This window comes from Haliaeetus albicilla, chromosome 1 (assembly GCF_947461875.1).
Source record: "Haliaeetus albicilla chromosome 1, bHalAlb1.1, whole genome shotgun sequence".
NCBI classification, from domain to species: domain Eukaryota; kingdom Metazoa; phylum Chordata; class Aves; order Accipitriformes; family Accipitridae; genus Haliaeetus; species Haliaeetus albicilla.
Window position 1 is genome coordinate 71160612 of NC_091483.1, and position 13415 is coordinate 71174026.

The following is a 13415-nucleotide window of genomic DNA, read 5'->3' on the forward strand; positions in this document are numbered from 1 at the left end:
CCCCGCTATGTGTCCCCCCCCCCGCCGGCCGAGGGCAGCCGGGGGTCCCAGCCGGGGGTCCCTGCCCGTCTCCCAGCGCGCTGGGGGGGGGCCCGGCGGGAAGAAGGAGTGGGGCGGATGTCTCTCTTTTCCTTCCCTTTCCCCTTTGTGAACTCAGTGAACTTCGGCCGCCTCCCTCCGCCCTGCCGGGCGTGAAGCCCCCGTGGGGAGGCAAACCCCCAAATCCTCTCGACCCGAGGCAACGCTTACTCCCCCCCCCCCCCCCCAGCACCCCCAGCCTCTCCCCCGCCTCGGGTCCGGGCCGGCTCGGCGGGGCGGCGGGAGCAGCTCCGTGCCCCCCTCGCCGGCGAGCGCAGGGCGCGGGTGCCGGCCCCGCTGGCGGGGCAGGAGCGGGGGGGGGGTGTCCGCGCTCGCCAGCGGGGGGTCTGGGAGGGAGGATCCGCCAGGATCCAGGTAGATCCAGCTTTTACCGCTTACCCAAAGCCACCGGCAGCAGGACCTCCGCCTCCTCCCTCCCTCCTCCCCTCCTAACTCCCTCCCTCCCTCCCTCCCTCGCTCCCTCCCCTGCCCCTCCGCGATGAGAGACGGGCCAAGTCGGTGCGCGCCAGCCAGCAGCGATCTCTGCCAGGGGCAGACGGATCGCTTTCATGTCGCAGGGTGACTGCTAGCCCTGCCGAGGCTCCCCGGCCGGGGCCGGGGCCGGGGCCGGGGAGGAGGAGGAGGAGGCGGCGGGCGAGCGGGCGGGCAGCTGCCCCCGGCGCCGGTGTGCCTGCCGGCGCGGCCCGCGGGATGCTGTCGGCGGGGGATGCGGAGCCGGCGGCGGACTAAGATGGGGGGCGGCCACTCCCACAGGGCGCCCGTCTTCGACGAGAACGAGGACGGTGAGTGCGGAGCTGTCCGCGGTACCGCGCCCGCGCCCCCCCGCCCGGCGCCGGCGCCTCGCACCCCGCGGCGGCGGGCAGCGGCCGCTGCCCCGCCGGGGGTCTGCCTCTGCCTCCCCCCCCGGCGCCGGTCCCCCCGGGGGGCAGTCCGGGGGAGACCCTCCAGCGGGTGGTCTGCCGTGGGGTGAGCCGCCCGGGGAAGGAGGGGGGGGGGGAGAGCCCACCTTTGTCTGGCCGGTCGCCCCGGTCGCCCCGGTGTTCGCTCCTCGGAAGCCCGGCACGGCGTCGCTCGGGGGTGAAGCACATGGCAGGTAACTTCACCCACGCGTTTAGGAATGGGCACCCTTTCGGAGGTCGCGGCTTTGCTTTCGTTTACAGCTGGCTCTTTTGCCCACCTGGCCGTTTTCAATGGCGGTGGCGCTCTCAGCCGGTATACTTCTTCCAGCACCTTTACTTTCTGAAACTTTTTTTTTGCTTGTTCTGAGATTTTCCTCCCTGCCTATACAATATGTCATAAGAAAGTCTGTCTTGTAAAGTTTTTGGAAGGCAATGGGAAAGTTTGCAGAAAATACCCTGTTTCTTCACTATTTATGCAATTCCAGGTCATTTTCATATGCAGACCATATTCAGCTGGGATTATGTGAATGCATTTCAACTACAATCATTTTGGCTTTTGAAGCAAAGAGAACACAGCACTCTTAGGAAGCAGATGTTTGTCTATTATCACTAGAAATGTTTTTAATGTTACTTCTGGGATAGATGTTGTTGCCTATCTGGGCGACCGGTGCTTAATTTTGAGTATATTCCCTTCCTAGAGGTTCCAAATAAATTTTATTAGGAGGTGATTGTGCCTCAGTAGACTATCACACTGCTTGGGCTTTCTGAGGTCCATAACAAATCAAAAACCTATATGCTCTTCCCTATATGGTCAGGATGCATGGAGATATTTGTATTATTTTGCTAATAGAGAGGAAATGTATTACATGCATGTAAAGTGCTTAAAAGGGTGAATACACATTTACTTGCATTTAAGACACAATTATCATTCCCTGTTCCTTGACAAACTTGAAGAGGCATTTGATGAGGTTTGGTTTACAAGACTCCATTGTTTGTGTGGAGAATGGGACAGACTATTTACTATTTGTGAATTGTGGTGCAATAGCTGTGATTTTCTTGTACTGATACAAAATTTCGGTCATTTACCATAGGTTATGCTATGTAAACAAGCGAGAGAGAAAGAATATCCCACCCCATCCCCCCAGGTAAAATCTTGATCACTCACAATTAGTCTTGTAACCCTTGAGGTAACTCACCAAGAAATACCCAAGAGTGAAAGCATGGCGTTAATCTTGTCTAGACACCCTAAGGTAAAAAACTAGCCATCCCTTTGCCTTTGTAAGACTTGTGATTGGGCTTTTTTGAGTCAGCAGTTTCCATGAATTATTACCGCTTTTTTTTTTCCGTGAGACAAGGCTGTGGTCAGTTTTTGAACAAAATGAACAAAATCCAATGGTAAATACTGCAGAGAAGACTTCATGCCACTTAGTTCTTTTTCCCTCAGGAAAACATTTCTGTAATGCAGCCATTATTACTACCTAATAAAAAAAAGCACATAAAATATTTACGGATTTCTATTAGGTCATTATTTATTCTTTGCCTGGTTTTGTTGTTTTTTTTTTTGTTCCCCTTTTTTTCCCCACTATAATGTTCCTAATGGCATCTCTTTTTTCCTCTTAAAATAGTATGCTTAGCACAACCATCTAGTTCAGAAGAGTCCATTGCTTTCGAAACGATAACCTGTTTCCTATACTACTTACAAATTATTATTCAGAATGGCATTTTCCCAAGTACCTAAATAATATAGGAAAAATTCCTCTTTGAAAATGTATCTTACAAGGTTTACTCCAAAATCAAGCTCTATTTCATATTCCCATTAGTAGCTACAAGAGTCATTGTTTTCCACAATATTGGACTCAACATGAAATTTAACAAAAAAAAAAAAAAGAGAGAGAGAGGAAGTATAGCAAGAGAAAGTAGATTTGTTTCTTGAGACGCTATTATCTTGCTCAAGGATGACAATGCTTATCAATTCAAAGAGAACTGGAATAAATGAGTTGTGTATGAATATGTAGGCACAGTAGAAGCTAAGCTATTTAGTGTATTGTGTGTAATGTCACAGCTGCCTCTTAAAATGAGAAAAAAGTATTGTCATTTTATGTTCATACATGTAATGATGGATGTAGAATAAAACATGAATTTTGGAAGAAGAAATTAAAAACCATTTACTGACACTTTGTAAATCATAGAAAAGGTTACTGACTCAGTGTACCACTTAACAAAGAATATATGGAAATAGTACATGTAGAGCACCCGGGTACTGCCTGACAAGCCTAGAGAGTATCTACTCTAGAGTTACCACTCATGTTTTCTGTCTAATGAGAATAGGTGTTGATCCACTGAGTAGATCTAAAAACTATAGGTTGTATGTAGACTCCCCACCATGCTTAGGATAATAAAAAATGATCCAGCCAGAAGGCTGGACTGTATGCTGTAAATCCCCAGTTATCACAGACAGCATAACACATCATTATCATACACTGATCTTTTTAAAGGCCATAATACATAACATTTTTAAACTAGCTATATTTGTTCTCTATGTTCTATTTTTGTTAGAAGGATCTTCCAGAACTTCACTCTTTGAATGGTTAGAAACATCTGTTTTCCTGATTAAATGAATCCTAACCTATTTATAAGATTTATGTTCATTGTTTTGTTAGCATAAACAGCTCTCCACCCTCCATGATTACTCCAGTGCATTGATAGACAGCAAAAATATCCCCTCTCACTCCTTGTTTTTTAAGAAAAACTCTTCTAGTTTTTTCTTATTTCCAGTTTTTTCATCCCCTGTGCCCCCCACCTGCATGCATTTGAACTTGTCTTGGTTGCACACAGATAACCCAAATTATACACAGAATTGCTGGTGAGTTTTCACCAGGACCTTGTGCTGGAAACAATCCTTCCTGGTCTCTACTGGAAATAACTTTCCTGGTACAGCCTATAACTACATATGCCCTGTTCATGGATGTATCATGTGGATAGTTCAGTCGCCCTGTGATGTTAGCCCACCAGTGCCCTGTTCAGCAATATCCACTGATGACCTCCAATCTAAAGCAGAAATTTTTGGTGTTCCTATGTGCATGACCTTGCATTTTTTTATGGCTGAATTTTGGTCCATTTCTATTATTGATATTCTCAAAGTTGATCACCCACTTCTTTCCTCATGATGCTCTGATTCTCCATTGCGTTATCAATGTATTGTATCATCACCACTCGTCAGCTCCATGCCAGTTATCAAGTCCACTGAATATGTTTTGTAAGTATTCAGCTGGATTATTTCCAGACTTCATCTTCTTTGCTGTTAACCACCATCAGCCTCATAATTCCCATTTCAAAATAACATTTTTTCCTGTATTACCCACCTTGCGTTTTGCCAGTTAATCCTCGCCTTGTTCAACTTTGCTTATACTTTTTTATATATCACCTCACTGAAATTGAGAAAAATGAAACTGAAGCCAACTTTACCATCTACAAAATAAGTTTCTCATCAAGGAAAAGTATCTGGTTACTCTTGCACAAACAGCTTCTGGTAAGCCCATGCTGTATTTATCTCATTTTTTATTCTTAGCCTGGGTTAAAGCACAACAAGAGCTAGGAAAATCCAGTGAACAGAGTCCTTTGTTTGCCTAGAGCTTATACTCTGGCTAAAGAAGCTCAACGCAAAAATATGTTTCATTTCTTGATTTTTATTGCTGTATAGGTTGGATAGACAACTAGCTCTGGTATAGCAGCATCGCTACCTCTAATAAAAACTAGATACTTTAATGGGTTGGCACCATAACACTTTTTCAGACATTTAGAAAGTGTTTTTAAGCTAGATACTACACTAATTGTGTAGTCGAGTCAGCACTCAGGTAAAAGGAGAACAATTTCATTTTGGTTAATACTGCTGAAGCAAAGGAACGTTGACTCTCTTTACCTCGAATATTTCCTACTCTTACAACAACTGTCCTCTCCTGAATATGTGTATCCAGTACTAGTATCAGGGGCACAAAGGAATACATCTTTTCTCATGTTCAGCTCCTCAGAAACAGCAATAAATTCATGAGAATGGCAATAGAAAGGCAAGAGGAATATTCACCATTGGTAAATATTACTTGCAAATTCTCAGTAAATATCATAAGTAACTAATATGTTAACAATAGCCTGGTGACTGTAAAGAGTATCTTTCTTGCTGGATTTGCTTGACCGTGCTCTGTTAAAACTTCAATGACATTTAACAGATGAAAGTGAAATAGTAGAAAAGAGTCATTTAGGAAATAGCTGACTCAGGAGAGATATTACTACTACCAAATAGTAATAACATATTTGCCTATATTGTGGTGGAGGATACAGAAGAAAGGATAAGAAACCAAAGTGTCAGAGGCTAGAAGTTGTTCCTGTGAAGTGATATGGCAGTTGTATTTGATTATTTGGGGCTTAAAAAGTCAGTTTTGCCACAGCTACTTTTAGAAACAAGTGCATTGAACTTTTAAAGAGCTTGTTTTTGTTTTTATAGTATGTGACTTTACATTTAAAGCAAATACGTATTTCCAAAGAGCCTTTCACTGAGCATCCTGAAGCTACAGAGCTTGAGCACTCCTTTGTGGAGGTCAGTGTGACATGCTGTGCCTCAGCACTGTAGTCTTGTATGAGGGAAATGAAGCATAGCAACATGCCTTGGCTTATTTCTACATGGCTGGTCCCTGATTCACTGTAGGGCTTATGGGCTTAGGGCTACTTAACTTCAAGCAAGTGCTGAAGTCCCACTGCTTTGCCTGAGTCATAACTTTCTGCTCTAGCATCATAACTACAGAGCTCAATGGAAATCTTATGGACTAGAGAATATAGCATCCATCCTCTGGACTTAAACTTTAAATTCTAAATTGTAATTTAAAATTGATTTCTACCTCTCATTTTGAGAAAAGCCTTCAGCTTAAATGAAGGATTTTAAGTTGTTGGCGAATTGCAGAAAACGTCATTATTAAAAGACCAGCTGCTGAAAAGACCATCTTGTACTAAAAGCATAAAACCCAGATACGGATCCTAACAAAAAGGCCTGTGATGAATATGGATTCAGGTAGCTACATTCAGAGCATAATGGCTGAGTTTATATAAAGTGCAGTGGAAGATGAAGAACTATAAAAGTGACATAGGGAAAAATGACACACAAGCGTTTCACTTGGAACCAATTTAAAGCAATGGTTAAATGTCAAAATAAGTCAGATTCAAAACAGAGTATGCAGTGTCCGGTTATTGTCAGTGACATGATAGTGCCCATCAGCCTGCTGCCACAAAGCTGTAATGGATAATGTCTGAGGCAGTCGTATAACAACAGCGAAGAGCTCGAATCACGAGGCTAATAGCATACTCTTTTCAAACTAATTGTTTCATAAAATATAGCCCTACAGAACAGTTAAATAAAGGGTCTAGAATCTAAATAACTTCTGTTAGTGAAAGTAAAAAAATACAGGGTGGGATTAATATTTCTGCTGGATTTTTAGTTTGTTCATGCAATTTCTGTAACCGGTTATGTAGCACCTTACTTCTTCCTTCACAAAGATGAATATTCCAAAACCCTTTCAGAACTGGATTGGGTAGGAATACCACATTGTGACTTAAAATTTCTCTAAGGCAGTTCTGTGTCAAAAAATGGATAAAGCACTGCTGTTGAAGGTATTATTTTATGCTAGATATCAAGGTTTTAGGTAAATAAAATCCAGACCATTGGATTTTTATTTTTTATTTTATGACCATGTTGAACTATTGTCGTGGTTTAACCCCAGCCAGCAACTAAGCACCACGCAGCCGCTCACTCACTCCCCCCCCATCCAGTGGGATGGGGGAGAAAATCAGGAAAAGAAGTAAAACTCCTGGGTTGAGATAAGAACGATTTAATGGAACAGAAAAGAAGAAACTAATAATGATAATGATAACACTAATAAAATGACAACAGTAGTAATAAAAGGATTGGAATGTACAAATGATGCGCAGGGCAATTGCTCACCACCCGCCGACCGACACCCAGCCAGTCCCCGAGCGGCGAATCCCTGCCCCCCCCTTCCCAGTTCCTAAACTAGATGGGACGTCCCATGGTATGGAATACACTGTTGGGCAGTTTGGGTCAGGTGCCCTGGCTGGGCATGAGAAGCTGAAAAATCCTTGACTCTAGTCTAAACACTACTGAGCAACAACTGAAAACATCAGTGTTATCAACATTCTTCACATCCTGAACTCAAAACATAGCACTGTACCAGCTACTAGGAAGACAGTTAACTACATCCCAGCTGAAACCAGGACAACTATATGCAATTTTATTTTCCATTTATTGAACTTTACACATGAAGTCATCATTATGTGTAGTGCAATACATTTCAGAAACCCTAATGCTAGTGTCTGTACAAACACAGAACAAAATAGTGATCAGTGTCGAGCTTGCAGTTACAGCATGGTATGTGACAGTTGGAGAATATAGACAGAAAGGAGAGCACAGAAGAACAATATGATAATTGGAGGCAGTCACAGAGGTACCAACTGCCAAACTGTTGTCAAGAGTTTGCATGGTCTGTGCCAAAGGAGGTTCAGAAGGAGTATCATGGCATTGCAACCACCATCAGCCATTATCTTCCCTACTCAGTCTTCTTAAAGCTTTGGTACAATGTACACAAATAATGTGGACCTCTTCAGACACTAACTGGTAACTACAGGTGAAGTTTAATACTAGATCACAGATTTCCCTTTTCTACAGAGAACTCTAAAGAAAAGCAGGATGAATCTGGCACTTCCATGTTAGCTTCTTGCTCCCTCGAATGAGCTGCATCTCTGTTCTCCCATTTGACTGTCCTAAAAATGTTGTGCAATATCGGATTTACTTCACACTGTCAGGACTATAAAAAAAGAGTCTTTCAAGGGACAGCTAAAGTATTTACCAATTTTATTTTACTTTACCATCATCCAGATTCAACAAAATCTCTGCCAGCAATGGTTTAGAGATGGACCAGATGAATTCTCAAGATCCTTCCTAAAGATATTTTCTACAATTCCAAGATTTAGTTTTCTGCTTTGGTGGAAACATCCTTGTCATAAGGATGGATAAGGTGGAAATGTCCTTGTCTTAAACAAAGGCATCATGTAAGTCTTTGCTGCTGCTTTTGTAGCCTTCCAGAATTTACAGAGGTGGTTGGCATGACACCTATCTCTAAGACTGTTAAGGAATTTCTTGGTGGCTTGTTTTATAGGAAGTGTAAGTGCTCAGGAGAGGTAACATTTTACCCATGTTGCTATGCGTGTTACGTAGTGTGCCTGGATGTCAAGACAGGCTTTTTGGGTAACCAAGTATATATAATCCAAAGCTAACCAAACATCAAGCAAGCCACCAAGCTTACAGACTCCTATCCAAGGTGAGGGAAAACTCTGAATGTGAAACAAACTGTGAGAAAAGATTCTTTTCTAAATCTCAACACCATTGCTTTTGCAATTACTCCTTTAGAAATTCATAAATTGCCTCCCATCTCTGCCCACAACGTTTCTTGCAGTGAAAAAGTAAGGCTCTGCTCCTTCAGTTGTGCTGCTGTGGTTTTCTGTGCCAAAAGGATAGGCTTTCAGAGCGCTGGGTTCTGCAGGACTGGTGAAGCCGAATGGTGGTAGAAGCAGCACACTGAAAAGTAATTGCTTAGTTTTCCCGTGGACAAATGTTGTTCAAATGTACAGAGATATTAAACTGACTGTACCCCTCAATATTGGCTTCACATCCAGTAGAGTTCAAAAGACCAGTCCTTCACTTCTGCCGGTGAGATCGTGAGGCTGGTTGCACTCACTCCCCTCTGACACCTTCCCATAGAACAAGGGGGAACAGGTCTATCGCCTCCCTTTGGGCTCCAGTGTGATATCCACTGGGTCATTGATAGCATCTGGCATGAAAGTAAAAGAATTCCTTGATGTGGATGTGGGTTACAAAGATAGCAGTAACATGGGAATGCAGTTTTTTGTGAACCTTTAGTAACATGCTGTCCAGTGAACGGAGGAAGTTCAGCCCAGAATCAAATGTTGTACCTGACTGAATTAGAAAATGACTGAGAAAATCTTTGGAAGAAAAAAATAGTAAGGAATTATGATCTTGCTCATAGATACTCAAAGAAAGTAGGTCCTATCTTACAAGGACTGTCTTTGTACAGTCTTTTCTGAATGTGGGCACAAGAATGAAGAAGGCAGGGTTTTTGTTGGCCAAGCATAACGCTCATACTTCTTTCTAGCTTCCTCATTAAACAACAAGGCTGGGAAAGCAGCAGCAGAAATCTTCCTGATGCAAAACCTAGTGGGCAGTGAAACCTGGGACCAAGCAGTGAAGGGCGGAAAAGAGGAAAAGATTGTTAAATCGATTTTGGAGGTTTCACAGTATTTCGACTTAGCTAGAGTGAGATAATGCTGAGATGGTGGGAAAGGTGTTGAACACAAAAGGTTGCTACTGAGATCAATCAATACAAAGCAAAAAATTCTGAGAGGATATTCAAAGGAAAAGGACAACTCCAAGTTCAGCCGGATAGTAGAGCTCCACAGTATCCTATCATGGTAAAACATATGAGGGGAAGGGACAAAAATTAGGGAACTTAGCCACGAAACTTAGCAGGAGAGGCATGGACTTTCTGGAGGGGGAAGAGCAGCAGTGTGCACATCAAGGGACCTGATCTCTCTTGAGCACAGTTCTGCTTAATTTAATGAACTAGTTAAATTGATTACCTTAAACTACATTACTTACTGTCTAATGTAAGCCTATGTTGAACTGTTGCTGAATTTGCTGTTGTACTTGTGAACACTGTATATGGGTGCATATGTAAGCTTTCCTGCAACAGGAAAAAATAAAAGATTATTATTCTGCAAAGATCAAAAACTTGTGCTAGCAATAAATGTTGTTTTCTTAACTAAATCATATTCTGAGTTTCCTTGGATTCAATCACAATTTGGCATGAATAACAAATACAGAGTGTTTGCAGAAACAGAACAGGCAAATGCATTGATTTTTTTCTCCTTTGGTTAAAGAACAAAGCTGGTTTACTCTCTGGGGTTCAGTCTCTAATATATTATCTGTTTTGAAGAATAACACTGGCTTTTATTTGTCTACATTTGTTTCCTTTATCAGAAATGCCTGTTCATATCACACAGTATCTGCTGATGAGCACCGATGGGGCCCAAGATGCCTCCACCTTCTCAGTACAAGAGGAGGTTGAGTGTTAATACATTTATCAGGACCTAGAACTGATTCTCTTAATACAGTATTTCATGGAACATCCTTTGACTTAATTTTAAACTCTTAGAAATGAATTTTATACTCTATAAATGATACATCATGTGTATAGAGTACAACTTTACACTGTACACTTCAAGTTCTTACTCTTTGTCTAATGTAGTAGATGGGCTTTTATTGTACTTCCTCTATGCAGAAGGTTTTTTCATAGATAATAGTACTGTACCTTAATAATATACAAATTTCTGGAGAAAAGAGGAAAGAACAAAGTCATCTGTTTCTTCACTCTTGAGTACTACCGGGCTTTCCCTTTCAGATTCCTCACTTACCAGAATCTGACAAATATAATGAAAGTGCAGCATGTGACCTGTTTTCAGGTTGTCCTCAGGAAAATCTTAGTGTTACATATTGACCTATTCCCTTAGGCGGTCAGCATTCACCTGAAGTGTCCAGCAACAAGGGACTCTAAGAGTAGGCGTGTACTTTGGTATCACAGAAAAGACGACTTTCTTTGTTTTGTTCCCAAGAAGTTATTTTCCACCCCAATAACCAGAAGAGTTCTTTACATTGTAATCGTCTCTCACCTGATCAGTTTGACCTCATCTTTAGCTTCCTTAATTTCCACATTGACTCTTATCAACTTGTGTATTTTCATAAGTAAATGAAACAGTCTGAACGGACAGGCTAGGATTTGTGAGGCAACTGGACAGTTTTGGTTTTAACCAGTGGAAATTTAAACTCTGTAAAAAATGTTTGTAAAAATCTCTTCTTAAATCACTGCCTCAGTTCTAGAGGCTGTCAACTTTCTGTATTTTCCAATCTGGTGTTCTTTGTCTGTCAGGAAACCTAGCAGTATGCAACCAAGGAAAGCTTGCTGGAGATTTGGCCCTTAGGGACATGGTTTAGTGGTGGACTTGGAAGTGTTAGGTTTACGGTTGGATTCGATGATCTTAAAAGTCTTTTCCAACCTAAATGATTCTATGATTCTATGATTTCAGTTTATTTCACTTGTATTCAGTCCATCAGGGTTCCTTTTTCAGTTTTGCATATGATTAGTTTCTGCTATAACCAGTGGAAGATTCTATCTATAACCAGTTTTTCTCCTACAACCCTTTTCTATGATTTCTGTCACAGGTCTTCACACAAGAGTATCAAATTCTATAATACTTTTATTCTTAGAAATGTTGTATCCTATTTTCTGACAGTTATTAAAGTGCAATATAGACATATAAGTTACTTTCATAGATCCCATAATTAAGACAAAGGCATTTTCCTTTTAAATGGAAGGAACCCTCCTTAGAAAGCATTACTAGGGTAGATGGCAGCCTATTATACAGGTTTTTAAGGCTTTAATGATAATTAAACATAGGTGATGAATCTGAAATTTATTTACCAAATTTCTTATCCCCATAAATATTTTCTTCATAATATCATATCATAATACAAAAGTCTGTATTTTATATTTCATTAATCCTTTTCTACTTTTTTTCTATTTTGAAAATGTGTGGTTTGGATATATTCACCAAATCTAGCCTACCATTTTTTTTTTATCTGACTCAAATTGAAATACGAATTAAATCTGTGCTTTTTAGCCTTCTACTTCTATCTGGTCATATTTTCTTGCTTTGGAGTTTATTTCCACTTTCTCTCTCATTTTCTCTCTTTTTTTCTTTTTTTTTAAAAAATTATTTTAATTCCAGTTCTTTGAAGTTTTGAACCTTTAGATAATTTCTACAGCTGATGTACTTTTCTACCCTGTCATTTTTAGCTTGGTTTGATAGTGAAAGAAGTAGAACACCGGCTTTGTCATTGTATTGCTAGCACTGTTCTGTGTAAGAAAGACTGTTGTATTAAGTAGGATAAATATGCTACAAGGCAATATATGGACAAAAATTATTTTCCTTCTTTTTCCTACTTTTGCAGTGATAAGGGAACACCTGCTGTTCCTTATTTAAGATCTAAAAATGCAAACTGAGTTAATCCTTCCAGTAATTATTATTTCATTTTGATATATTCTGCCTCCCTTGCTAAATGATGGGAACTGTTCTTAGCCACCCTGTTAAATCAGAGATGCAATATAATCACAAGATCACCATTAGCCTCCTGAGTGTCCTTCACACCTTTCTGAAACTACCCTCCGCTTCCCCCTGGATTGTTTTCACATTGTCTTATGAAGATTGTTTTTATGCCTTTTGGGGTTAGGTTTAGCTAAATTTTTGTCCAAGCTGTAAAACTTGCAAATTCTTTTGGGACAATGCCACATCTTAGGCACTGTGATCTCTTACACAGAGCTTGAAGTCAAAGAACAAAACTAATCAAAAGATCCCTTCCGAGAAGTGGGAAAAAAGTCCTTATTTTAAGTCCAGCTTCACATTTGACTGTTTTAGCATATGAAAACTACAGAGATAGCTATGCAGTCTTATGTGCAGGGCATTGCTGCAAAACAAAGTTAGCCTTTACTGAGATTGGTTTGGATGTAATGGGAGGAACAGTCTAGCCCAAAGTCTTCTGCAGCTTCATGAGATTTTTCTCTGCCCAGCATGTGATTTTTCAGCAACAGTATGACAATTATGCCATTATTTCCGACTCTTTTCCAGCCTAGTGACATGTCTTTGAGGTCTTTTGCTTAAGTTTTTAAGCTAAACTATTAAACTAGATTGTTTTATGGTGCAAATAATAATAGCAGATAAAAATACCTTAGACAAAGAAATCTATTTTTTAGTGAGAAATTCTCTGCAAAAATCTCAGTGTTGAAAGACTTTCTTGCAGGATTTATTGATCCTCCGTTAAACAAAAATGTCACCACTAAGTGCTGTGCGATTTTGCTGGAAAAGAGTCATAGAGTAGAGAACTTTTCCTGTTGATCCAAACTTGTTCTTTTGGAGTTAGGGAGCTCTCTACTGATGAACGGGAGAAGAATGCGGCTAGAGAATAGCTGCCTGGGCAGTTGTTGGCTGTGGCTGCGGGAGACAGGACGTGAAAGTGGAGATTGTCTGGTGGCTAAGCAAATTCTAGCTGTTGCTAGGATAGCATCTTCTCTCTGAATGGCTTTTCACAAGGCTTTTCTGAGAGTAAGGAAAGGTTATGTCTGCTGTTTAGAAAAGATTAAGTAATATGCAGCAGTGAAGAGATACCATGTTTTCAGTGGTTTCAAGCACTTATGCTGAGTGCTGCCCTGACTTCAGACCTTTGGTTCT

General features: G+C 41.2%; 1 protein-coding gene across 5 annotated transcripts in view; it reads left to right on the forward strand.

Moving 5' to 3' along the window:
• The first annotated feature begins 362 nt into the window (after positions 1–362).
• Positions 363–13415, forward strand: part of STK32B (serine/threonine kinase 32B) — a 183942-nt gene continuing 170889 nt past the window's right edge. For 3 of the 5 annotated variants that reach the window (XR_011326550.1, XR_011326552.1, XM_069793749.1), the window contains exon 1: positions 364–881. Coding sequence is in view for 2 of the 5 variants with exons in the window: in XM_069793749.1 (XP_069649850.1) it covers positions 806–881 (76 nt within the window). In the remaining 3 variants the exon portion in view is untranslated. Of the gene's footprint in view, positions 882–13415 lie in introns of all 5 variants that reach the window. The other 2 variants (XM_069793765.1, XM_069793774.1) reach the window with 1 other exon arrangement.